Source organism: Caretta caretta, chromosome 9, assembly GCF_965140235.1.
Source record: "Caretta caretta isolate rCarCar2 chromosome 9, rCarCar1.hap1, whole genome shotgun sequence".
NCBI classification, from domain to species: domain Eukaryota; kingdom Metazoa; phylum Chordata; order Testudines; family Cheloniidae; genus Caretta; species Caretta caretta.
Genome location: NC_134214.1, coordinates 48,084,539 through 48,111,087, shown reverse-complemented (window position 1 = coordinate 48,111,087; position 26,549 = coordinate 48,084,539). Strand labels below are relative to the sequence as shown.

The following is a 26,549-nucleotide window of genomic DNA, read 5'->3' as shown; positions in this document are numbered from 1 at the left end:
TCAAATAAATTGGTTAGTCTCTAAGGTGCCACAAGTACTCCTTTTCTTTTTGCGAATACAGACTAACACGGCTGTTACTCTGAAACCAGCTATTAAAAGTGATTGTGAGCTACCCAATATCTGTGAGCTTAAATGTCATACACAAATGGCAGCTTTTCTGGTGGCAGATGGTTTAATCAGGGAACATCAGGTCGTAACAACATACTCATGATGAATTTAGAATAAGTTAAGGTGGTTCTGCTGATACATCTTAAATTCCTACCAAATACATATTTTGAAGTGATGGTTAGTCAGTCAGTCATCTTCCCAGCCAAATACAGGCAGTATATTAGTGTTGCTAGTCTGTACAGGAAGGGTGAATATGGATGATTAATCTCTTTAGCTCAAAATGGGATGGTGGGTTTTTTGGGTTTGGTTTTGTTTTTTTTATTGTATATGAGAAATGAATAATCATAGTAGGAGATAGGTATGTAGAAGGGTTAAGTTTCTGGTCTGTTCAGATGATAAGAAGGAAAACGTTGGTATAACTATCCCATAAAAGGTGTGTGGTGCACTGGAAGATTTTCTGTATGTAAGTCTCTGGACCATATACAGTAGGTAGGTGGTATAACAGAAGGGCTTTTGGCTCATGTTAGAATTTTATGTCCTCAAGGATGAGTAATTGTAGGAGGATTTCTGATTTAAAGGCTGGGGCGATGTTGAGGTTGGCTGTGAAACCTTGATTAAAAATTTCCTCCCTTCCAAATACTTGGTTTTGGTTATTTATGACATTCAAATAAAACTGTATTATTGTGACCTATAACTCAATTTTTATGAAGGGTTTTTTTGTATTTTACCATTCTTAATGCATGTGATCTTTATGTAGATGGAATCACTTCAGTTTGTAATGGCGAGTAATTGGTAATAGTAATAGTTGAGTAATTGAGTAATAGTTGGGGACTGAATTCCTGTGGCTGGAAAATGCCAGGGTAGACTGTAGCACTCAAGCAGTAGAGAGTTGTTTCATACTCATTTTTTGTAATAAATAACTTTTCAGTTGTCCATTCTGTGTAATGCACTCTAGTTCTAACTGTAGAGCTCCTAGGCCAGATTATTTCCGACATATACAATGGCAAGAATGGTAAACTTTTGGAAATAAAACGCCAGTCACTTTCTGGCTTTATCTCTGAAATGGCCAGTCATATCCACTTTGGGTTTGCACAGAAATGGTCACTTTTGGCAGGATATTACCAATATGGAATTTCACAGAAAAATGTCTTTTTTTTTTTTTTTTTTTTTTAATTTGAAGGTGGAGTGGGAGAGGTATCAAAATTGGTCTTATAGTGGAAAGTGTCTTATGTTGACTATGGAGCTGTTACCATGGCTCCATAATTCTGAAAGTCAGGCAGAATTACGTTTTTTTAATCTTTTCACTGGAAAGAAAAATGTTACGTTCATACTTTTAAAAAATCAACAGAATAACCAGGCTAATCTTGAAATCTGATTTCCATACTGGAAGGAATTCTGGTAACTAATGACAGACTAATCAAAGATAATTAGCACAGATTTATAGAGGGGATAATGATTAACAAATTAATTAACTTCTTTTGAGGAGGTGACAGTGAGAGCTGAGAAGGGTGAAGCTGTAGACTTATTCTGCATGGACTTCAGGAAGGCTTTTGATATAATACTGCATAAAAGACTAGTATATAAGGTTAGTAAATATATTATTGATGGTGAACTATAAATTCATTTTATAAGAGAATTAAAAGATACTAGTAAACGTTGCAGGTTATGTAAGAGGGAATTCCATGGTAATACATGTTTAATCCAGTCTTGTTTTTTCACTACATTGTACAACAGTGAGCTGGATCATGGATTAATGACCTGGATCATAGTTTCCCTGAACTATATCTAAAATTGTCCCCCTTTAAAGTCCTGTCTCCAGGGTATGAGATCCCAGGCAGATTGGGAGATCTGTAGACCTTGCCAGTGCCATCTTCAGGCTGTTTTCAGCATTGCAAGCATTGTAAATTTCAGGTATTTTTAGTGAACATTTTACAAAAATGACAGGTTTCAGAGGAACAGCCGTGTTAGTCTGTATTCGCAAAAAGAAAAGGAGTACTTGTGGCACCTTAGAGACTAACCAATTTATTTGAGCATGAGCTTTCGTGAGCCACAGCTCACTTCATCGGATGCATACCGTGGAAACTGCAGCAGACTTTATATACACACAGAGAATATGAAACAATACCTCCTCCCACCCCACTGTCCTGCTGGTAATAGCTTATCTAAAGTGATCAACAGGTGGGCCATTTCCAGCACAAATCCAGGTTTTCTCACCTTCCACCCCCCACACAAATTCACTCTCCTGCTGGTGCTAGCCCATCCAAAGTGACAACTCTTTACATAATCAAGTCGGGCTATTTCCTGCATAGATCCAGGTTTTCTCACTTCCCTCCCACCCCCATACACACACAAACTCACTCTCCTGCTGGTAATAGCTCATCTAAACTGACCACTCTCCAAGTTTAAATCCAAGTTAAACCAGAACATCGGGGGGGGGGGGGGGGTAGGAAAAAACAAGGGGAAATAGGCTACCTTGCATAATGACTTAGCCACTCCCAGTCTCTATTTAAGCCTAAATTAATAGTATCCAATTTGCAAATGAATTCCAATTCAGCAGTTTCTCGCTGGAGTCTGGATTTGAAGTTTTTTTGTTTTAAGATAGCGACCTTCATGTCTGTGATTGCGTGACCAGAGAGATTGAAGTGTTCTCCGACTGGTTTATGAATGTTATAATTCTTGACATCTGATTTGTGCCCATTTCTTCTAATCCAAAGGAGTCATGTGAACCTTTTGCCATAAAGTTAATTGATGGGGGGGGGGGGGAATAGCTCCATAAATTATCGAGTTCCAAAAGGCTCTTGCCTCAGACCCTCTAAAACTGGAAATGGCCAGTCAGAGTGGTCTGTGTGTGGTGTATGCCTCTCTATTGATCCCCTGTTCTTAAGTATGTTTGTGTGACTCTGCATATGAAGACCCTGTAACGGCTGGGAAAGAAACATCAAGGAATAAGTATCTGAAAATCTGGGAGATTGCATTATTCTCTCTTGAGTATGACCCTGTTTTATTCATCCAATTTAAGATTCTCTTTTAACAGCAGAGTCCAGTTGATCACACCCAGGAGTTCAAACCACCTGGCTCCCAATTTTTCGTGATCTGGATTATTGCTTTCATTTGTTTATAAATCAAACCTACTTATTATTAGCACTCTTAAATAGATCAGTTCCCTCCTCACATCCACCCCTTAATTTTTCAACTGCCCATGATGCAACAATGTCTCTCCTTTCATAACTGTGGAATGAAGGAATCTCTCTACTCTTGCTACATTTGCGCTCTCCTTTCTACAAGGGAAAGTGGGGCAGTGGTATTAGTGATCTGTTGACTTGCAAGAGGGACCCAGTGGCTCCTATGTCTTTGGTTCATTTTCAGGCAGTGAGTGTTGAGCACTAGTCATTGACTGGGAGATTGTGCCTGTCCATAAGTCTGGGCAGGGAGATGTTCTGTGATAAAACTTTGCTCACATTCCCCGAACAAACAAAATGCAGTTTGTGAGCCCTTCCCCATAGACCTAAGAGCCACATCAGAAAGTCAGAAATTGTTTTGAGTCCCTTCCCATTATTGCTGGGGGCAGGGGAAGTGCTTGTAATTGAAGATTAGGGCCATCTTTTATCAGACAGATGAAAAAGCAGCTGCTGCATCCTTCTCCCTTCATGAGTGAATATATTTTAGCTGTAGGCATTGGCTTCATAATTAGCCCAGACAGTGTGTTACGCGTGCCCGTGGGCCGTCCCTAATATGCCATATCAGCGTTTAAATAAACAAAAAGAGAAAATGGTCAAAGGGTCATCATTTTTTCTCATACTGGTTGGAAACCAAAGCCATTCTCCTGGAATAACAGTTATGTTAGGTAGGATAACAGAAAGCATATAAACCCTTATGTTTCAGGGCATTTAACTGCTGGGGAATATAAAAAACTTCCCTTTTGGCAGGTCATTCCATAATTGTCCATTATGTAGTTTCCTGTAAGCATCTGTGGTTACTGTTGTCCCGGACAGTAAACTGGTCCATTGGTTTGATCTGGTATGGCAGTTTGTATGTTTATACTTCATTTATGCAGTACATATATGATGTGGTATAGGACTGTTGATAAGGGCAATGGTTTTAGCGTTCCCTTGATTCACCAGAGCCCAAAATTAGTGTGACCTTTGGGGCATGCTGCAAGATGTGTCTCTTTGATGTGTTATGATTAAGGCTGTGAGTCTGTCATGGAAGTTACGGATTCTGAGACTTTCCATGACCGCCGTGATTTCTGCAGCAGTGGGTGCTGGCTCAGGGGCTGCTGGAGCCAGGCAGCCCCAGGGCCAGCAGCAGCAGTTTGGAGGTGTGGGAGGTCACTCAGGGCTAGGGGCAGGGTGTTGGGGCCAGCGGGGAGCGCTTACCTTGGGGTGGGTAGCTCCCTGGGTATCACTGGTTTGGCTACCCTGCAGCTCCTAGGTGGCAGAGGGGCCGGTGTGTGGTCTCTATGCTGCCCACAGGCCCCGCCCCCGCAGCTCCCATTGGCTGTGGTTCCTGGCCAATGGGCTCTGCGGCAGCCAGCGCTTGTGGCTGGAGCAGCGAATCCCCTGGTCCCTCTGCCGCCCAGGAGCTGCAAGGATGTGGAGCTGGGTAGGAAGCCCCTACCAGCTCCGCCAACCCTTCCCCCCCACCCAGCACCAACAGGGGTGCCGGGCCGCATGCCATGGCCTGGCATCCTCTCCCCCCCCCCGCCCTTAGTACCAGCTGGGAGACCGACCATTCCAACCTAAAAACAACCAATGTTTTCATCAAAACTCACTTGTCTTGGGGATGCATGTCCTACCACAATATTTGTTAACCCATGGCTTTGTATTTTTGGGATTCTAGGATTTTTATAATATGCTTTGTGTTAACACTAACACACCAAAAAAAAAAAAAAAAAGGTTGGGTGCCCAGGTTTCCCTGAGACAACTCCTGTGGCCAGACCACCTTGTGTTCCGTTTAGTGAATTGGTGTGTATCACTTTTGTTCCCATCTTTAGGAAGAAGCCCTGAGGCGGCAGAGAGAGCAGGAAATTGCACTAAGACGACAGCGGGAGGAAGAGGAACGACAACAACAGGAGGAAGCACTTAGAAGGTTGGAGGAGAGGAGAAGAGAAGAGGAGGAAAGACGTCAGCGAGAAGAGTTGCTTCGTAAACAGGTGAAAATGAATGTAAGGGATTTACCATGCTCAGGCATGGGAGATGCTGGAACTGAGTGAACACAGAGACTTAATAGTAATACCAGCTGAGGAGAGGATGAGCCTTTCTGATCAGGATGGGAATCTGGTAGTGGAACTGCATGTGGGCAGAATTAAACTGATTGAACATGGATTACATTTTCCTTTCAACCTGGTAATAAGGATGAACAAACTTTGTGCTGTGGGAAGCCGTCACAACTTTTTTGTTGAGAAGGTGGAGTAGGTAGCAGTTCACATTCATCAGCGGAGCGCCTCCGTGCACCATGCCATGTTGCAGGGGGGGTTGTCTCTATTGCCCCCTGCAGGCCATCTGTCTTTGCATGCCACTCAGTTCTGGCTGAGAAGTAGCTAGTTCTGAGCCCTTCCAGATTATCAAAATGTCCAATGTAGTTCAGAGTCCCAAATAATCAACTTATCTTCTGGGCCTGGTTCTCAACCCTTTCCTAGCATTCCACTGCCTTTCACTGTCTCTGGTATCAAGCACTGTCCTGCCTAACATAAATCTTCCTGAAGCCACTATTCTCCAACAAGCATTGGTGCTTTGGCCCTTCACAGGAGCCAGCCTGCCTGTTTGTTCTCTGTGGCTTTTTCCTCTAGCAGGATTCCCCGTACTGCCTCCTTTCCCCAGGGACTCCAGCAATTTACGTCAGAAGTCTCCCTACTCTTTACAGGTCCTATCTTTGGCTCCACCCCCCAAGAACCTAACTTGTTCCCTGTGAGCCTCTTCCAGCCTGACTTCACTTAGCCTCTCCCAGAGAGGAAAATCCCCTTGTTCCACTCTCTCCTGGGTCTCCTCTCCTGAGTTCACAGATCTGTTTAAATAGTCCTCTCTCTGATCTTCTGCATCTTTATCAATCATCAAGTCACTATCACACTCAGCTCAGTGGGAATAGTTTAAGGGGCCAGCCAGCCTGTGACAGAGCTATATTTGTTGAATGTTTTACTTTCCATTACATATTTGACTGGGGCTCCAGAATATGTTGTGGCCTAAGCTTTCCAGTCTGTGGTCATTAATTTAAAAAGGGGGGCAAAATGTTTATAGTATTCTACCATGATAGTGTAAAATATTTACTCTGTAAGATGTAGTGTTTTGGACATTACTACAGAATACTGTATAATCCTTGACTCTTCTCCCACAATGCCTGTGTTTGCCAATCTACCTGACTCCACTCTGCCAAGTTTGCACTCCTGCTTGAAAACCTTATCCATACTCTTTCATATCCTCTTGCCTTGGCTACTGTAACTTCCTTTTTTTGTGGCCTCCTAAGTTCTAGCTTTATAGATTCCATTATGTGTCCACTCCTTCTGCCAGCCATCTTACACTTTTTTTTAAAAGTGGTCAGGGTTCCTTCCCCACTCTGAACTCTGGGGTAAAGATGTGGGAACCTGCATTCAAGACCCCCTAAGCTTGTATTTACCAGCTTAGGTTAAAAACTTTCCAAGGCACAAATTCCGCCTTGTCCTTGAACAGTATGCTGCCGCCACCAAGTGATTTAGACAAAAAATCGGGGAAAGGACCACTTGGAGTTCCTATTCCCCCAAAATATCCCCCCAAGCCCTTACACCCCCTTTCCCGGGGAGGCTTGAGAATAATATCCTAACCAATTGGTTACAAAGTGAACACAGACCCAAATCCCTGGATCTTTGGACACTGAAAAAAAATCAATCCGTTCTTAAAAGAAGAATTTTATTTAAAAAAAAAAAAAAGGGAAAAGGTAAAAATCCCCTCTGTAAAATCAGGTTGGAAGATAACTTTACAGGGTAACAAAGGATGCACAAAACACAGAGGGAACCCCCTCTAGCCTTAGTTTCAAAGTTACAACAAAACATGGATAAATCTCCCTCCAGCAAAGGGAAAATTCACAAGTTGAGAAAACAAAGATAAACTAGTATGCCTTGCCTGGCTGTACTTACAATTTCTGTAATATGAGAGACTGGTTCAGAATGGTTTGGAGGACATGGATTGATGTCTGGACCCCTTAGTCCCAAGAGCAAACGAACACAGAAAAAAAGAACCCAAAACAAAGCCTCTCTTCCCCCCCGCCCCTCCCCAATTTGAAAGTATCTTTTGTCCCCCTTGGGTCCTTTGGTCAGGTGCCAACCAGGTTATTTGAGCTTCTTAACCCCTTACAGGTAAGGAGCAATTTTAGGCTACCCTTATAGTTATGACAAGTGTCTTCATCACATCTGTCCCCAGACAACTTCATTGTCTCCACATTAGCTTCAGAATCCACTTTAAAGTTGCCCACTGTTTAAAATTCATAACTTCCTGTCAGTGTCTGTCTCTGTTCCTCTTCCTACTCTAGCAATTCATCTAGCAATACTTCCTTCATTATCCCACCACATAATCTTGTGCTTGTTGGTTTAAGAGCCTTCTCCTTTGCTGTTCTAGTAGTATGAAATAGACAAATCTTATCTTTTGGGTGTTAATTTCCCTCCCCCTCATTTCTAATCTGATCTGCAAACCTTGTCTCCCTTTTTTATTCTACTTTTCCTCGTTTCATGTGTTCATGGCAGCAGCACTTCACTGAGAGGGCTAGTAGCAAGTAGTAGAGGTGCACAGTAATAATATGAATAAAAATCCCAGAGAAAAGGTGGGGCAGTATTTGGTTTTCCCTCTGTCCTGTCTGACCTGTAGCTAGCTTTCACCATAAGGAAAGCTTCCCTTCTAATTCAGGGAGTATTGTGAAATCTGTATTTTGAAGGACAATAGACCAAATTATTTTCTCAGCCTGAAAAGGATAAAGTTGAATAAATGTGTTCTTTACTGACCATATTTGTACAATTAAATAAAAAGCTTCCAAGTATCACGTTTCATGAAGTAATTTAGATCTTCTGAGTCCTCTTAGAGACTTTACTGTTCTTTGTATCCTGGGAAGGAAGAGGAAGCTGCCAAATGGGCACGTGAAGAGGAGGAGGCCCAGCGTCGACTAGAGGAAAACCGGTTGCACATGGAAGAGGAGGCAGCCAGACTACAGCTCGAAGAGGAAGAGCGAAAGCACAAGGAGCTGGAACTCCAGCGCCAGAAGGAATTATTAAGACAAAGGCAGCAGCAACAGGAGGCTCTGCGCCGGTTGCAGCAGCAGCAGCAGCAGCAGCAACTTGCACAGATGAAGGTAATGCTCTTCCACAAGTTAACTTCCTTTCCCACTCAACTGATGTGTCAGTTAAAACGTCCCCATAGTGTAGGACCAATGGAACTAGCTTGGAAGGCGTCTAGTTAATTGGACTGAATCAAGAGAAAGGGAACTGAGTGGTGGAACTGTATGATGAGGAAGGAGAAGGGAAAGCAAAGAGTTGTTGGGGAGGAAGAGATGCTCGATATTTGGTGAAGGATGAGAGAAACAAGGGGAGAGTAAATTAAAACAAATGGAAAGGAAGGAAGAGAGAGCTCAGCCAGCCAAGAAAGGTTGCCGGAAGAGAAAAATAACATAATTTTTTTATTCCACTTCGAGGAGAGTCATGGCTTGTTTTTAAGGAGCTGAGTTGTTGATGGAGACCTGAAAGCATGTGGCTTAGTTTGTCTGGTGGAAAGGTGGCATCCCTTGGTCCACATAAGAGTGATCTCTACATCACAGGCCCCAACTCACCTTGCAGCTAGCACCTGCAAGAAGTCTTTTTTAATTCCTCCTTTTTGTAGTTCTTAATTTGAAAAACATTTATACTGTTTGGCTTTCAGTTGTTTTAGTAGCCTCCAGTGTGAGGTAACTGAGCCTTAAATATGCTTCAAGTAAATACCATGCTGTTTTTGAGGAAAAAAAAATGATCAAAATGGTTTATGCATTGTAACTAATTTTTTATTCGACAAATGCACATGTTTTAGTCCCCAAAGTTGTTGCCATTTTTTTGAATAACAGTTTGTATCCTATTACGTAATTGTTCATGGGACACAGCTAGCCCTGACACTGCCTTGCAGCTGCAAGCACATATAACAAAAATATGACTGCACTGAAAAACTGATACCTTTAAAGCAGACCTTTGGGTATCTTGTAGTATCCCTTCTATTCAGTGGGATCAAAAGATTTGTCTGTATGTTTGCAGTTTCAGTAGTGTTCACTTCAGAGAATTTGTAATTGTTATTATTTCCTACTTTTTCCCAGCTCCCTTCTTCTTCAACATGGGGCCAGCAATCCAGCTCAGGAGCATGTCAGTCCCAGACCACATTATCATTGGCAGAAATCCAAAAGCTTGAAGAAGAGAGAGAGCGGCAGCTTCGAGAGGAGGTAAATTCAGTTGAAGTAGGTTTGAGGTCTGTAAACTATGTGTTGGAGTAAAATTAGCTGTGTTTCTACTTAGCTGTTGATCAAGTGAGTAAATATAAAAGAAAAACAGTAATAAGCAAATTTTTAAATAGGACCAAGTCATCTGGGCTGTTTTGTCTTTCAGGTGAAGAACCAGGTACTTATTTGAAACTACAGAGCTAATTTAACCTGTAGCCTAAACTGTATTTGAATGCAAATATCCACTCCCAGCAATATATTAGAGATATGTGTTCAGGGGACATTCAGAACTTGAATAACAGGTGCATTGGTAAATTCTTGTTGACACTCAGTGCTGGAACACAGAAGATCAAGGTGAGATGCATTTGCACAACTATATTAAGTGAGTGTTGGGGAAATGAAATTCTAAGAGAACAAAGCAGGTCTTCGTAATGTAGAAAAAATGTGGGGATTGAGATGGACACTTCATAAAGCTACTCTTGGGGTGCTTCTTGAGGGCTGTTGATCCTTACATTATTCTTGTTATTGACCACCCGCAATTTTTGTTCTTTTTGGTTTTTGGCTGTTTTTCTTTTGCATATGGAAGAAGAAAATTAAAGTGGTAGAATAACTCTCCGGATTGGTGGCTAGGTTGACTAGCCCCTTGATCTTCTTTGGCCTAGATTGATTTCATTTGCCATGGCTAAAGACAGTGGAGTCTTGGCAGTATTATCAGCTATGCCATATATATTAAACCCCAGGTATAATGTCTCTAAATGGCAGTTGAGGAAAAAGCTTGCTTAGCTGTGCCATAGAAGAGCATGCAACAGCTAGAAGCAAATCTTTCTGAACAGGCTGCAAATGTGTGTGTGGGACAGTACCAAAATATGGGTGGAGCTGTTGTGGATCTTACCTACAAGTAGTACTCTTAGAATATATCTACACAACCTGCAGCAGTGAGCCCAGAGATGATCCGTGTCTGTCAATAGTGTGGGAGGGGAGGTGGCAGAGTGAGGGCAGCTGGCTTCAACAGTGTTACTGAGCGTGCTCAGTACAAGCCAATCAGCAAGTTTGGGGAGGGGGACACATGATCCCACATTCCCCCCCCCAGCCCCTCCACAAGTTGCCTGTGGGCAAGCCTCCAGGGAGGGAATGTGCTTTCAGAGCCTAAGCTCCAGCCCGAGCTGCAACTTCAAAGCACAGTCTACACATCTATTTTTAGAGTGCTAGTAGGAGCCTTGGAGGTCAACCGGGTCTACGAGATTCACTGCCATGAACTATGTAGACTTATCCTTAGTTATTTTTTGTTCATTTAGGCAGGTTTGGGTCCTGATGTTCCTTTTGTAAAAACAGAAATAATCTTCTTTGGGCCAAAAATTCTTATCTTCCCTTCCATGTCTGATGTCCAGAAGCTCAATACAGCAGATGTTTTTATAGTAGAAACAAGTTCAGAGTGTAGAACTCTTTCTTTTTCCCTATGGGTATCATTAAATTCCCAGGTAATGCTGATCCTGTTGATAGTTTTCCAAATAATAAATGCTACGAGAGCTTGAAAAATCCTGCACCAAAATATTATGTGGATTTACATTCAGAAAGTGGTATAGAAGATCAGCAAAGTAGAAATTTGGAGCAGATGAGAGTTTGAGATGTGGGTATTATAACTACTGTAAAACTTTAATCTGAGCATCCCTTGGTGTTTTCTGTAAGCATCCTGGGAGGTCTTATAAATTTTCTGTATATTTACTTGGCCGGTTAAAAAGTTTAAGAACTCATACTGCAAATATTGGGTCTCATGGCTACAGGTGCGTTCATGGTACTGTATCCATAATATCTGAAGAAAAGCTCTGTGTAATCTTGGTGCTCTCACTAGCAGGAGTTGATCCAAAAAATATATTACCTCACCCACCTTGTCTCTAACATTCTGGGACTGACATAGCTACAACAAAACTGCATACAATAAATTATCAAGATTAGGAACTGGGCAATTTCCCACTTAGCACTTTAAGTTGTCCACTTCTGACAGAGAGAGCGAAACAAGAGCTTGTACTTAAAAGGTCTCTTTATCAGAGGGAAGACAACCACATTGGGAGGTAACCTCTACCAGTTAGTAAAAAAAAAACAGCCCTCTCCTTTGCAAGTAGTCTCTGGATTGGGAAACAGTTCACCACATTCCAAAACACAAATTTAACAGTAACTTAAACGTGAATCTCAAAGAAGATACATATTTTTGCATTCATTGGTGAAAAGCATTGATGGGTAATCTACTACATATGTTTCTACCTTTCTTACCCTTTCCTGTAGCAAAACAGAAGACATGTTGCATGATTGTCATCGTCTTTAGCAAATGAGAGAAATCCATTTTCCATTCCTGTTTTCAATCCCGGGACTAGGGCACTTCAGATACAACTCATAGGGCTTGTCCACATTTCAAGTTACTGGCGGCAAAGTAGGGTATGACTCTACAGTGCACCAGGTTGCCATTCAGTAACATCCCACGTGGACAGTGCAGTGGAAGTCCTGGAGTGTGGACGAGGGAGTCACTAGTTCTGCGTCTGGGTTGAAATAGCATGGATCCTTTCATATTATCTTGACATCCTCTTAGGATTCACATGGCTGCTATTTTGTTTTACCGTTAACATCTGTGGGTATGTCTACACTACTGTTAACCTGAGTAAGAGGTTAACAATTCTAAAGTAGGATTTAGATCTTCAGTTACTTATTTATTAAAGAATGTTAATCTAGTTCAAAATTGCCCAGGTCCTAACCATAGCCAAGCTATGCCACTGACACATGGAAGGCTATCACACGTTAAACCCAAAACAAAATATACAGATGATAATTTTGACACAGTTTGAATTTCTCTGAAATTTCATTAGTACCATAAGCTCTTATGACACTTTAACCAGAAGTTCAGATAATGGTAGATTCTTTAGTTTTCATGCCAGTTCAAAGCTGCTGCCCCCTTTTGTCCAAGAAGTTGTCAGTTCTCTTGACTACAAAAATCAAGGATATATTTGAGAGACATAGATGGTATTTTCATCCTCTGACTATTGTTGTGGCACAGGTAGGACGTGGAGTTTTTACAGCATGTTAGGGGGGCCTCAGAAAGAAAAAGGTTGAGAACCCCATATCTGTCTGACATGCTTTAAAGGCTGAGGCCTACATTGTGACAGTGCTGCTCATGTCGACAAAAAACAAACAAACTGAAACCAGTATCCCCAATAGTAATTATCTTCAGAGAGTAAGAAAGGCATGTTGTTTCTTTTTGCATGCAACAGCAAAGACGTCAGCAGCGTGAACTGATGAAAGCCCTTCAGCAGCAACAGCAGCAACAAAAAATGTCAGGTTGGGGTAATGTCACCAAGCCAACAGGCGCTACCAAATCTCTCTTGGAAATACAGCAGGAAGAGGCGAGGCAGATGCAGAAGCAACAGCAACAGCAGCAGCAACAGCAGCCGAACAGAGTCCGCAGTACTACGGTGCATATCTTATTTACCTAACCAGAACATGGAGGATTGTTACTTGCATTGTTCCCCTCATCACACTCCATTTTGGTTTTCTGAGACATTGCTGCTGTTTCTCCAGACCTGATGCTAATAACCAGGGTCTCATTTCTGTTCTGTTTCAACAGCATTCTAACCTGCACAGCAGCATTGGGAATTCAGTGTGGGGCTCTCTAAACACTAATCCCACCAGCCAGTGGGCATCTGATCTAGTCAGCAGCATCTGGAGCAATGCTGACACCAAAAACTCAAATATGGGGTTCTGGGACGATGCAGTGAAAGAAATGGGGCCTCGTAACTCAACCAATAAAAACAAGAGCAATGCCAGCCTCAGGTAGGAATCGGGAGGAATTTGTTTTTGGCAAAGGACTGCTAGTATTGCACTCATATTTTAACCAACTATAGCTTCATCACCTCTGGTTCTTGAAAATTCTGTACCACTGTCTTAAAATAGTGTTTAGCAACAAACAGCTTATAGGCTGTCCACAGAGTCCCAATTTCTTTGATTTTTCTTATCCACTAGGAAAATAAGTTGACTCTTAAACATTACTGGCCCTCTGTAAATCCATGGGCTTTTGTAGGCTATGCACTGTTATCTTAGATAATATTGTCTAAGATAATCGATGGCTGTTTCAGGCATAGTATGCAATATTTACAATTTCTTTGTCAGTAAATCCATAGGAATTACGAGCAGACAGAACAAGAAGGCGGAAGAAGAGGAGAAGCTGTTAAAGTTGTTCCAAGGGGTTACTAAAGCCCAGGATGGATTCACTCAGTGGTGTGAACAGATGCTTCATGCACTCAACACAGCGAACAACTTAGATGGTAAGAAGCGGGAAAGAATGAATGTTATGCTTTGTAACAGTATATGAAGAACAACATCACATTTGTACATTTGCACACATGAAATTCTGTGGATGATGACTGCATTTCTACCAAGGTGCTATTTGGTTCATTCAGCAAGAGGGCATAATTAGCTGGGAAATGGCATTGCTATAAACTGCACTGCATTGTCTTCCCTCTTTGGGTAAAATATTGCAGGTAGAATGGAATTGGGACTAATTCCAGACTCTCCCACTCTCACCCATAAAAATGGTTCCTTTTGGATGGAGGTGACAGGTCACAGATGAATGAGAATTTAGCCTAGTTCTAAATACATGCAATATTATTAACGTTGTAACTCTCTAAAGCATTTTTGGGGTACAGTTTGAATGAACTATGCTCTGGTCTGATGCTTCAGTCAGTAAAATTGTATTGATTGCGGCATAAGAGCAGAGGATTGTTTATGGTCCATTTGAGCCTGGGGTTCACTGAGCTTCTGATATTAACTCTGCTGCAAAATGAGTCAAGTTAGGAACTGTTTAAGAGTAGCAGCCGTGTTAGTCTGTATCTGCAAAAAGAAAAGGAGTACTTATGGTACCTTAGAGACTAACACATTTATTTGAGCATAAGCTTTTGTGAGCTACAGCTCACTTCATCGGATGCATGCAGCTGATGAAGTGAGCTGTAGCTCACAAAAGCTTATCCTCACATAAATTTGTTAGTCTCTAAGGTGCCACAAGTACTCCTTTTCTTTTTAAGTTAGGAACTGCGAGTCATGAAGCAGTGGTTCATTTGCCCTCGTGGTTGTACACTTAATTTTCTTGCACATCACAGTGGGGTGAGAGGGGACTGTCTCCTTTTCTGTACGTAAAATAGTAGAATGTCTGCCACAATATGTTCTTCGAGTGTTTGCTCATGTTCATTCCACATTAGCTGTGAGTGTGCTGCATGCACTGTTGTCGGAGATTTTCCCCTCAGTGGTATCTGTCAGGCCAGTTCTCGTGCCCTCTGGTACTGCATGCTTATGCACCAATATAAGGGGCAGTGCTGGTCCCACATGCTCTCAGTTCCTTCTTACCGCTTTTGATGGTTGCTGGAACATCCCTTTTTGTTTCAGCAAGGTGTTTTCAATGGTTTCTTCTCTTTAGCTTAGTTTTACTCTTAGTATAGTATTAGTGTAAACAGTACTAGTGTAGAAAGTTAGTCCTTCTCCTTTAATGTAGAGGGGCTCCCTTTGACCCTGGGCTCAGGCATGCCCCAATCCCTGGGCTTCAAACCTTGTGCCTCCTGTGGCAAACCTGTGCAGGTGAGCGACCCACACTCTAGTTGTCTGAAGTGTCTGGGAGAATCTCAGGTAGGAGAGCACTGTCAGGACTTTAAGCCTCGTACAAAGAAAGACAGAGAAGCTAGACATTGGGTGGGGCAAACTTTTAGGCCTGAGGGCCAAATTGGGGTTCCAAAACTGTATGGAGGGCAGGGTAGGTAAGGCTGTGTCTCCCCAAACAGCCTGGCCCCCTCCCATTTCCCACCCCCTGACTGCCCCCCTCAGACCCCACATCCATCCAACCCCCCCGCTCCTTGTCCCCTGACTGTCCCCCCTGAGATCCGACCCCCTATCCCAAGCCCCTCTCCCCTGACTGCCCCCTGGGACTCCCTGCCCCTTATCCAACCCCCCTGCTCCCTGCCCCCTTACCATGCTGCTCAGAGCACCAGGACTGGCAGCCTCGCTGCCTGGCAAGAGCCAGCCACGCCACCACGCAGTCTAGAGTACCAGGGCAGGCTGGCAGCTCTCACAGCCGCGCTGCCTGGCAGAAGCTTGCAGCCCCGCTGCCCAGAGTGCTGGTGACACAGCGAGCTGAGGCTGCGGGAGAGGAGGGCTATCCTCCCTGGCTGGGAGCTCAAGGGCTGCCAGGATGGTCCCGCAGACCATAGTTTGCTCACCTCTGAGCTAGACTGAGGGCTATCCTAACGGAAGTTGCTGTTAGACCAGCATTAGAGCCAAGCCACTCGGATTCGGCACCGAGCACTTCAGCTTCAGTGTGACACGCCTTTCTGGCACCACGCTCTTCTCAGCACCATTCTCCATCTCTGGTGGTGAGAGAAAAAAGGCGAGAGAGGACACTCCTCTGTGCCAAAGAAAGGCAAACAAGGGGAAGGCAGTGGAGTGCATCCTCCACCCCCGAACCTATGATGGCACAGTCGACTCCACCCTGAGGGCCTTTGAGTTCAGTGTGGGACCCACCCCCGCTGATGCCAGGAAGTCATTGTGGCTCCAGTGTGATAACAGTGCCTTCTACCCTGGAGGCCTTTGCAGCCACCAAGGACTTATCTCTCCCGGTATCACCAACCCTGATGGGACAATCACCAACTCCAATGAACAGGAGAGAACATGGTGCTCCAAGCTCTTTCCCAGCACCTGGGCCCTAGATACCTTCCAGAGGCAAGCTGGCCCTTCCTTCCTTCTGCAAGGTCATCCCTGGTCGGGCACTGGTTCCCAGACCCTTGGCACCAAATGGCAGAAGCCATGGTCACGTCAGAAGGACTCTTTTTCGGAGTCTGCGGTGGAGCCCTATGCCCATCCCAAGAGCTGCAGCTGGTACCCATTCTACATGCCACTGGACCCGGGTATGGGTCACCCACTGGCAACTGGTCAGGAGGATAGTGGTCGATGCAGTGGCTATTTTGGAACTAATGGAGGTTTTCCTCTGTACCAGGACCATTGTCCACTGGTCCTATGGTTGCATCCGAGAGGCGGGCTGCCACATAGCTCCATTCACCACCATACCCTGATTCCAGTACCGAGCCCAGTACTGACACACACATGATGTGGGCCCAATGGAGGTAATAAGGGCAGAAGATGAGGTGGAACTCCTTCTCTGGTACAGGTCTCTTCCTCCTCCTCCCCAGGTGAGGCCACCTTGGAGCCAAGTGGCTCGCTGTTGCAAGATGATTTTGGAGCCCAACAGGAGCTTCTAAAGAGAATAGCTGCTAATCTGGGGCTAGATGTTGAGGTGCTCAAGGAGTCTTTCCATAGCCACATTGACATTTTGGCTGCAGTAGCACCATCAAAGATGGCCCTATCCATCAACGTAGCTTCTTTTGGATCTAGTCAGAACCCTGTGGCAGACCCCATCTTCTCTCCCTCCCACTTTGAAGAGGGAAGAGAAGAAATACATGACAGCCAAAGTACTTATACTCTCACCCTCCTCCTGGCTCCAGTGCCGGCCAATGAGAGGGACAGGCAAGGCCAGGCAAGCATTACCTCCAAATAAAGACTTAAAGAAACTAGCTCTGTTTGGCAGAAAAATGTATTCAATAGGTAGATTGCAGCTGCATATCTTGAAGTCCTGCTGGGGAGATGTGATCGCAACATGTGGGATTCTTTGATGAAATTTAAAGACTTATTGCCTCTGGACTCCAGGCAGGAGTTCTCCACTCTCTTAGAGGAGGGAAAGAACATAGCTAGAGCCTCACTCTAGTAGACCCTGGACGCAGCCAGAACAATGGCTTCTGCAGTGGCCATGAGGTGATGCTCTTGGTTGCAATCTTTGGGGCTACCACAGGAGGTCCAGCAGTCAATCCAAGACCTTCCATTCAAGGGTATGTCACTGTTTTCAGATAAAATGGACATAAAGCTCCATGGGCTGAAGGAGTTAAAGGCTGCCCTCAGGTCCCTGGGCCTCTATGCCTCTGCTCTTTCGAGGAAGCATTTCAGGCCTCACCAGCCAGCTCGCTTCTCGGCGCCACTGCCACGATGGGACCTGTTCAGGAGAAGGAGCAAGGGTTACAAGTGTTGTCAACCGCTTCCATCCACCTCAATCTCACTACCGGGATTGCATAGATACTCCAGAGGCCCCAACATTGAAGGTGCGCTCAGGGTGCTATACCCGTTTCCCTCATCGGAGCCTATCCCCTTTTTGTTTTCAGACCGACTTTCCCACTTCAGCCTGGTGTAGTCTTTCATCGTATCAGACTGCTGGGTTCTAAGTACAGTGGTGGACAGTTATACCCTTCTGTTTTCCTCCACCCTTCCCTCCCATCCCTGTCCTTCTTCAGGGACGCTTCTTATGAGCAACTTCTAGCCCAAGAGGTGCAAACCCTCCTACAGGTGGGGGCTGTGGAGGAGGTGCCTTAGAAATTGAGAGGAGAAGGGGTTTTATTCCCAATATTTCCTAATCCCAAAGAGCCAGGGTGGTCTTCGACCCACATGGTTCCACATGGTCTCCCTGGTCTCCATTGTTCCCTCCCTGGATCCAGGGGACTGGTACACTGCCCTCGACTTGAAGGATGCCGGTTTTCACGTTTCCATCTTCCAAGGCCACAGAAGAAACCAGACCCTTTACCAATTTACCACCCTTACCTTTGTTCTGTCTGCAGCCCCCTTGGTTTTTACGAAATGCATGGCAGTGGTCGCAGCCTTCCTCAGAAGGCAAGGGGTCTAATTCTACCCATACTTAGACAACTGGCTGATGAAGGGCTATTCATGTGCTCAAGTAAAGACCAGCATCAGCCTGGTCCAAGCCACCTTCCAAGCATTGCGTCTGTCGATAAACAAAGTCAACTCTCATCTCAGTACATAGAATAGATTTTATTGGGGCAGTACTAGACTCAACCAACGCCTTCTGTCCAGAGGCCCATTTCCAGACAATGTCAGATCTGATATGCAGGGTCAAGGCATACGCCATCACAACAGCCTGGGTTTGCCTCAAACTTCTGGGACACATGGCCGCAAGCACTTACTTGGTATGGCATGCAATGCTGCACCTCAGATCCCTGCAGACATGGTTTGCTTCAGTGCACTCACCAAACAGACAACACTTGGACTTGGTGTTTACTGTTCCAGACCCGATCTTCACCTCCCTTGACTGGTGGAAGGACCCCCAGTCGGCAACGGCAGGTGTTGCCTTTGTCATCCCCCAGCAATTCATGTCCCTTGTTTCAGTCGTTTCCAATCTAGGATGGGGAGTCCACCTCAGCTGCCTCAGGACAAAGGGCCTGTGGTCCCAGGAAGAGGTCTCCCTACACATAAACATCAGGGAGCTCAAAATGGTCCACTTAGCTTGCCAAATGTTTCTTCCACAGATCATGGGTAAAGTAGTAAAAGTATTTACAGCCAACACAGCGGCCATGATCTACATCAGCAAGCAGTGAGGAACATGCTTCTCTGCCCTGTGTCAGGAGGCTATCCGCTTATGGGACTCCTGCTTGAAGCTTCCCATCTTCCAGGAGCCCAGAACGCCCTGGCAGATCACCTCAGCAGATCTTTCTTCTCTCACCACAAGTGGTGCCTTCACCCAGAAGTCACCAGGTTCATCTTCCAAAGGTGGGGGTCTCCTCAGGTAGACCTGTTCGCAACCAGGCAGAACATGAAATACCATTAGTTTTGATCTCTATGTGGACAGAGCCCAGGCTCCCTTTCAGATGCCTTCAATGGACAGAGCTCCTATTCTACTCATTTCCTCCAGTTCCTCTAGTATACAAGATCCTTCTGAAAATCAAGTGGGACAAGGTTAGAGTTGTTGTTAAAGCTCTGGTGTGGCCATGCCAACAGTGGTTCGGCATGCTGTCAGTAGCACCCCTGCTACCGCTCCCACTCCACCTGGACCCAATAGCACAAGACCATGGCTCTGTACGCTACCCAAACCTCTGTGGCAGCTCCATGGTTGAACCTGGAGAAGAGAGCCTGTTCAGAACAAGTCCACCAGATCTACCCATTTACTAGGGCTACCTACGTGGCCAAGTGGAAGCATTTCTTGATATGGTCTTCCCAACGAGGTCTTTCTTCAACTCCGGTCTCCCCTTCAGTCTATATAGGATTTACCTGCTCTACCTAAAACAACAAGGTCAGGCTCAGCATCTATCAAGGTACACCTAGTAGTGATCTTAGTAGTAGTAGTAGCCTTCCACCCACCAACTGGCGATAGGTCAGTTTTCTCTCACAAAAAAAGATGTCCATCTCCTTTCTTAAAGGGTTGGAGAGACTTCATCCTCAGATTCCTGAGCCAGTTCCCCCATGGGATTTAAATCCAGTCCTGTCAAGACTCATGGGCCCTCCCTTTGAGCCACTAGCATTGTGTCATCTATTGGCTGTTTCCTGGAAAGTCGCCTTCCTGGTAGTGATTACCTTGGCCAGAAGGGTCTTTGAAGTCTGGGCCCTTAAATCAGAACCACTGTACACAGTGTTCTTCAAGAGCAAGGTTCAACTGTGCCCCCAACCAGTTTTCCTTCCAAGGGTGGTCTTGCAGTTTCATAGCAACCAAGCCATTTTCCTGCCAGTTTCTTCCCAAAACTGCACAGGAATTTGGAAGAGCAGTGGATTAATTCGTTGGATGTCAGGCGTGCCCAAGCCTTCTACATTGAGAGGACTAAGCTGTTCTGTAGATCTGTGCAACTCTTTGTGGCTATAGCAGAGAGGATGAAAGCCCTGCTGGTTTCAGCCCAGAGAATCTCATCCTGGATAATGTCCTGTATTCAGGCATGCTACAAGGAGGTGGACCCCATCCTCTGTCAAAGTTAGCTGGCGAGAAGGAACTGAGAGGATGTGGGGCTGGCGGTGCCCCTTATACCAGTGCATAAGCGCGCGGCATCAGAGGCATTAGAGCCAGCCCAACATACACCACCAAGGGAAAAATCTTATGGATGGGTTGTGCTGTATGCACCGTTGCCAAACATGGAATCGATATGAGCAACACATCTCAAAGAACAAGTTATGGAAAGGTTAGTAACCGTTTTTTGCTGGGGCTATATTATGGGGAATTTAACAGGAGAGGCTGTTTACAATGGTTGATAGTTTGATAAAGAATATTAAAGTATACAAAGTTTGTTTGGTTTTTGCGCACACACACTCCTGCATCAGCACACGTCTCTCTCATGGTCCATCTTCTTCCCCTCGTATTGCAGTTCCCACGTTTGTTTCTTTCCTGAAGGAAGTGGAGTCTCCATACGAGGTCCATGATTACATCAGAGCCTACCTTGGAGATACCCCTGAGGCCAAGGAATTTGCCAAGCAGTTTCTAGAGCGCCGTGCCAAACAAAAAGCCAGTCAGCAGCAGCAGGTACATATTTGCTTGTTCTTTGCTTTGAAGGAGGATCTTGAAGTACATTGATAGTATTTCTGGAGAGGGTAGCAAAGGCTCAGTGACAGTCTGCATTTCTGTATTTAGCTCTTGGTGGTGAAAGGGGTAGATTATCTAGACTGGGGGGAGGAAACATATTTCAGGTATTCCTGTGGAATTGTACAGAATCTATCTGTCCCTTGTTAGCTGTGTAACTATCTGAGATCTTGTGTAAATAACTTTATAGGGAGATAATTTTATGGTGCAGGATTAGTTCTAGAAAAGAGATAAATTTATTGGATAGGTTAATGGATATTCTACTATCCATGTCATATGGAAAGTGACTTGGTGTCATCTGTGTATTTCCAGTGAGCAGGCAACGTTTAATTCTAACTTGTAATCTAGAATTGGTTTGTTTCAGGATTCGGTGTGGGGGATGAACCATAGTGCACTGCATTCCGTCTTTCAGACCAATCAGAGCAACAACCAGCAATCCAACTTCGAAGCTGTGCAGAGTGGCAAGAAAAAGAAGAAACAGAAAATGGTTCGAGCAGATCCCAGTTTGTTAGGTGAGTTTTGATACTTGAAAATGAGCATCTTCCTCTAAGTGGCTTATTTGGGATAGAGGTCATAATTTTTGTTCCATCTGCAAAGTCCTTTTTGGGTCTTTCGTAAGTCCTAGACATTAATACATCAAATATATGCAAGAAAGATGGAGGGAAGCCCCTTTAGAGTAGTCTGTATTTTAAAATTATTTACAACAAATTCATTGCATTTTTGAAGGCTGCTCTGAGACTCTGCCAATCCAGTACTCCTACCACTGCTACAGGTGATGCTGGGTGTGTGGTGTACAATATATATAATACAATTATATGCTTCTGAGATGGTTTAAGGAGGTACCTATGTTCATGCTCAGTTTATCACTTTACCCAAACAGAGGCAGAAAAACAAGATGGGGGGGCCTTTTAGACAGGTACATCTGCGGTGGTTTTATCAGGAGTCAGTATGATGAGCAAGGCATAATCCTGAACGTGTTCCCCTCTGGCAGTTACAAACAGATGGAAAGAGCCAATTTAGCAGATTTTTTTAAAAAAAATTATTTTTATAGAAAAGGAAAAAATATCAGTTTGGAATCAATTCTTCCTGTAATTTGTGGTCTTGAGGAGTTGGTTGACCCTTAAATGTCAAACTTTACCCGATTCTGAAATTACTCACCTTGAAAATAGGTTGGAAGAATCCAAGCAAAGCCTTGTGGAGATAGGAAGAAAAGACTTCTGGCTGTGGAAGTGGAGAACAAATGAATTTACATGGTGTCAGGGTTCCTTCCCCACTCTGAACTCTAGGGTACAGATCTGGGGACCCGCATGAAAGACCCCCTAAGCTTATTCTTACTAGTTTAGGTCAAAAACTTCCCCAGGTACAGACTTTGTCTTGTCCTTGAACAGTACGCTGCCACCACCAAGTGTTTTAAACAAAGAACAGGGAAAGAGACCACTTGGAAACGTCCCCCCCCCCCCCCCAAATATCCCCCCAAGCCCTACACACGCCCTTTCCTGGGGAGGCTTGAGAATAATATCCTAACCAATTGGTTACAAAATCATCAAAGACCCAAACCACTGGATCTTGGAACAATGGAAAAATCAGTCAGGTTCTTAAAAGAAGGATTTGATTAAAAAAAAAAAAAAAAAAAAAAGTAAGAATCATCTCTGTAAAATCAAGATGGAAAATACTTTACAGGGTATTCAGATTCAAAACACAGTGGATCCCCCTCTTGGTAAAATCTTAGTTACAGAAAACAGGAATAAACTTCCCTCTTAACACAGGGAAAAGTATCTTGAAAGTATCTTGTCCCCTTATTGGTCCTTTGGGTCAGTTGCCAGCCAGGTTAGCTGAGCTTGTTAACCCTTCACAGGTAACAGGATGTTGCCTCTGGCCAGGAGGGATTTTATAGCGCTTTATACAGAAAGGTGGTTACCCTTTCCTTTATATTTATGACACAAGGGTATTTTTCATTACGGGTAAACTGTTAAAATGAAAAATTGAGGTTCTATACGATTTTAGCTAAGCATCAGATATACATATCTTGGGCATCTCTTTGATGTGTGAAGAGGAGAAGCTGATTCTGTTTTATTGCTTTTTAAATTAATTGAAGTTTGGTCTTCTACTTTAGATATCCTGGATCTTTAAGGATATTAAAAGAAGGGTTAATAAGTCTCTTCAGCTAAATTCAGCCTTTTTCTGATATAGTAAATATAATCATGAGAACAAATACTGCAGTTTGGGAAAATATAGAAGGATCTTGCATAATAAAAATTACATTTCCTGACATTTCAAAAGCTACCCATAAGAATCTGTTCTTTCTTAAGACAGAATTTGCAGCATTGGTTTTCTGCTTCCATTTTTTAACTTTCCATACCTAGATTTAATTAAAGATTAAAAATGAATATTTATTTTTATGACAGTAAGGCCTCTGACATCTCAGTTTAAACGAAGATATCACTAATAATTTTGCAGTGATTCAGGATGTTGATCTAACTGCCACCTTAGGGTTTTTGGAAGGAATTCAGTAGTGCCTATTTAATGTAACTTTTTTACATATAAAGCAAATTTAACTATTAGATGGGGATATTATAAAATTAAATCTTTTCTGTTCCTTAGGCCTCAAAAAGGTCCATATCTTTTTAGATCAAATGTAAATGATGGATTGGCAATACTGATGTTTGGAGAAATACTTTCTTTTGCAAAAAATCAAATGTCATTCTGTGAAAGCACAAATATATTTTAAAAAGAAATTAGCAAAGCTGGTCACCTGTTAAGGATCACAGACATTGTTTGAGTTCAGGATTTGGCATCACGAACTCCAGAGTTCTAATTCTGGATCTGATACTGACTCCTTCTGTGGTCTTGATTTTTGCCTCAGTTTCTCTTTGTAGATGGGGAAGATTCTTTCTTTACCACGGCAGGATTGATGTGAAGATGTCTCTAAAGTGCTTTGAAGCTGAAAAGCATTAAATAAGTGCTAAGTTTTTGTTGTAATATTAGAAAAGAGTGAGAAAGCAGGCATCTGTGCAGTACTGGTATGGGATGAACATATCCAGGTCTGTGCGATGATAAAATGGAAACTAAAATTCCAGCTTCATATAACTCCTTCAGTCAGCTCTTCTGTTCATATCCCCTCTCCCCGTGACGAGGGGCTCAGCCTGTCACTTCTCTCTCTCTCTCTCCTCCTCCTCCGTCTGTAAACCAACTTTATATATCGCATATGTACCATCACTTTCATAAGACTATTGCTTCATCTACCAGAACTCTTACTCCTGTTACTGTCTCTTGACTGCTGTAATTTCTCCTTTCATGTCTCCCTCAATTACAGCTCTTCAAAATCTGGAGCCTCATCTCATTTCTGTCTCCATGTTTGAAACAGCTTCATTGTCTATGCCTCTGATGCACTTCTCCCTGGCCTGTAATTCCTTGTGTTTTCTATCCCGAAGCCATGAAATACTGAAAGCCCCTTCCAGTTTCCCCTTGATCATTTTCCCTGAGACTTGGTCTTTTTACCTTTCTGTACACCTTCACCACAGCTAGGGATTCTATCCTGTTTGCTTGGTTACTGTAACTACTCTGCATACTTTATTCATACATATAGACTGTGATATCCAATGAGGTAATTGATATTTTTGATGAACGAGGTCTGCACAAACATACATGTGTTCCCCAGTCCCACCCATTCCTTCCCATATTTGAATCTGTTAACAGGACAGAGTTCATGAATCGAAGAGTGGGAGCTTCACAGTTCCCCTAATTGTCTTGTTTAAAAGGGTCATGTAGTGGGCAAAATCTTTTATAATCTTGTTCTTTTTATAAACCTTACATCTCTAGCCAATGGGCAGTCTTCTTGTTCTGAATTGCCTGCTTTCATAAATAAAAATGGGGGGAAATATTTCAAAAGCTGCATTGTGGTTTAGCCACATAACTCCCATTAACTTCAATGAGTTTGCTGCTACCTTGTAACTTAAGGGATAGTATTCACTAATATTTTCGTTCAGATGCTACTTGTTAGAGGGCTTTCCCTTCACCCTCCCACTTCCCTGGTTTTTGTCACACAGACATCAAGCAGCAAAAGACCAGAAGTCCGAAGTGCAGACAATACGATGTTTATTGGGGTTAATTTCCAAGCAAGCATATTCCGAAGCCCTTCACACCAGTGGGGCTTATCTCTGTATGCTGTTAGTCTGGTCCCAGCTCTGATGCTGCAGAGAATTTACCCCGTGTTCCCCTTCCCAACTCTGATGCCGCTAAGTGATAAAAATACACCTAAGTTCTTAAAGTATAGGCCTTTACAGGCAGGCCTGAATATCTATATTCTAACACTGCTGCTTTATTATTTTTTAAAAATAAAGATGAACATATCCATCCATATTACACATTGGAAGAGATTTTAATACATTTTAAACCACTCCCTGAAAACAGTACTGTGATCCTCAAACTATATTAAAATCAGCATCCTTATCCACTAGATTGCACATACTGTTTTCAGCAAAATAAGTATTTTCATATTAGAGTTCATACGCACATTTTTATATGAAAACTGCAAACACGAATTCAAACTTACCTCTACATGCCCTTTGCTTCCTTCCCCAGACCTGAAGAAGAGCTCTGTGTAGCTCAAAAGCTTTTACCTTCCACGAACAGAAGAGGTCCAATAAAAATATTACCTCTTCCCTTGTCTGTGTACATGCATGTCAAATGACTCTGTTATGGTTATTTAATTGAATGGTTAAAGTCTACTGATATATCAGTGATGTTAAATTGAGATACAGAATTTTAAATAAAATTATTTGTAACAGAGCTTAAATGTATAGCCTTTTATTACAAGGACTTTCCCAACTAGAAAACATTTTTTTCAAATTATAGGAATTAATATACCATCCAATGGAGCCCACTTGGCTTAGTAAATACCTTAAACATATCCAATTTTTAAAAAGTGGATATAATATGCAGCAAATTAAATTGCATCGCTATCACATATTAAGCTCTCTGAATACATATACTGTCTAAAGAAAATAAAGCATGGTTCCTTGTAGCTTCCTCTCTCTTGGTGTTCTAATAAGATCTGTACAAAACTGACAAGTTCCAAAGTTTAGAATGGATGTGACAATACCTTTGTATCCTTATCCAAATCATTCTTCTACAGATACTGGCTTTGCATTGAATTTCTAACATTGGTGTGCATTCTTTCCCTTTCAGCTTTCTTTAGTACATCTGATCTTCAGCATTTATATGATTTAAAACTTGGGGGTTATTTTTTAGTGTATATTGGATTTCCTGAATAATAGTTAATAGATGAAAAGCATGTAGGGATTGAAAATAGTACAAACATTTATGGTGCTTTTAATCCTAAATTTGTGCCTATTGGTACATCTGCATGCTGTCTCCATCAGGCTTCTAGTTGTAAAAGTGGTTTTAAACGGGAAGCTGATACCACTTCAGACTGAAAGTTCATCAAATCTTCAGAAGCTAAGCAGGGATGAGCAGGGTCAGTCCTTGGATGTTAGATCTTTGCACCAGCCAACCCTGCTTCCTGTACCACCTAAATACTCGACTGAAGAACATCTTAGAAATACTACTGTATTGTGCTTTAAGCATTCTTCCTTCTGAGACAGTACTATCCGTG

The 26,549-nt window shown here is 43.2% G+C and overlaps 1 protein-coding gene across 6 annotated transcripts in view; it reads left to right on the top strand.

Moving 5' to 3' along the window:
• The window catches only part of GIGYF2 (GRB10 interacting GYF protein 2), a 143,743-nt gene that overhangs the window by 115,133 nt on the left and 2,061 nt on the right, over positions 1-26,549 (top strand). For 4 of the 6 annotated variants that reach the window (XM_048862708.2, XM_048862709.2, XM_048862705.2 and 1 more), the window contains 8 exons: positions 5,102-5,272; positions 8,179-8,415; positions 9,400-9,522; positions 12,777-12,977; positions 13,130-13,335; positions 13,672-13,826; positions 20,724-20,878; positions 21,300-21,447. In XM_048862708.2, coding sequence (XP_048718665.1) covers positions 5,102-5,272; positions 8,179-8,415; positions 9,400-9,522; positions 12,777-12,977; positions 13,130-13,335; positions 13,672-13,826; positions 20,724-20,878; positions 21,300-21,447 — 1,396 coding nt within the window. Of the gene's footprint in view, positions 1-5,101; positions 5,273-8,178; positions 8,416-9,399; positions 9,523-12,776; positions 12,978-13,129; positions 13,336-13,671; positions 13,827-20,723; positions 20,879-21,299; positions 21,448-26,549 lie in introns of those variants that run through there. The other 2 variants (XR_007358252.2, XM_048862706.2) reach the window with 2 other exon arrangements.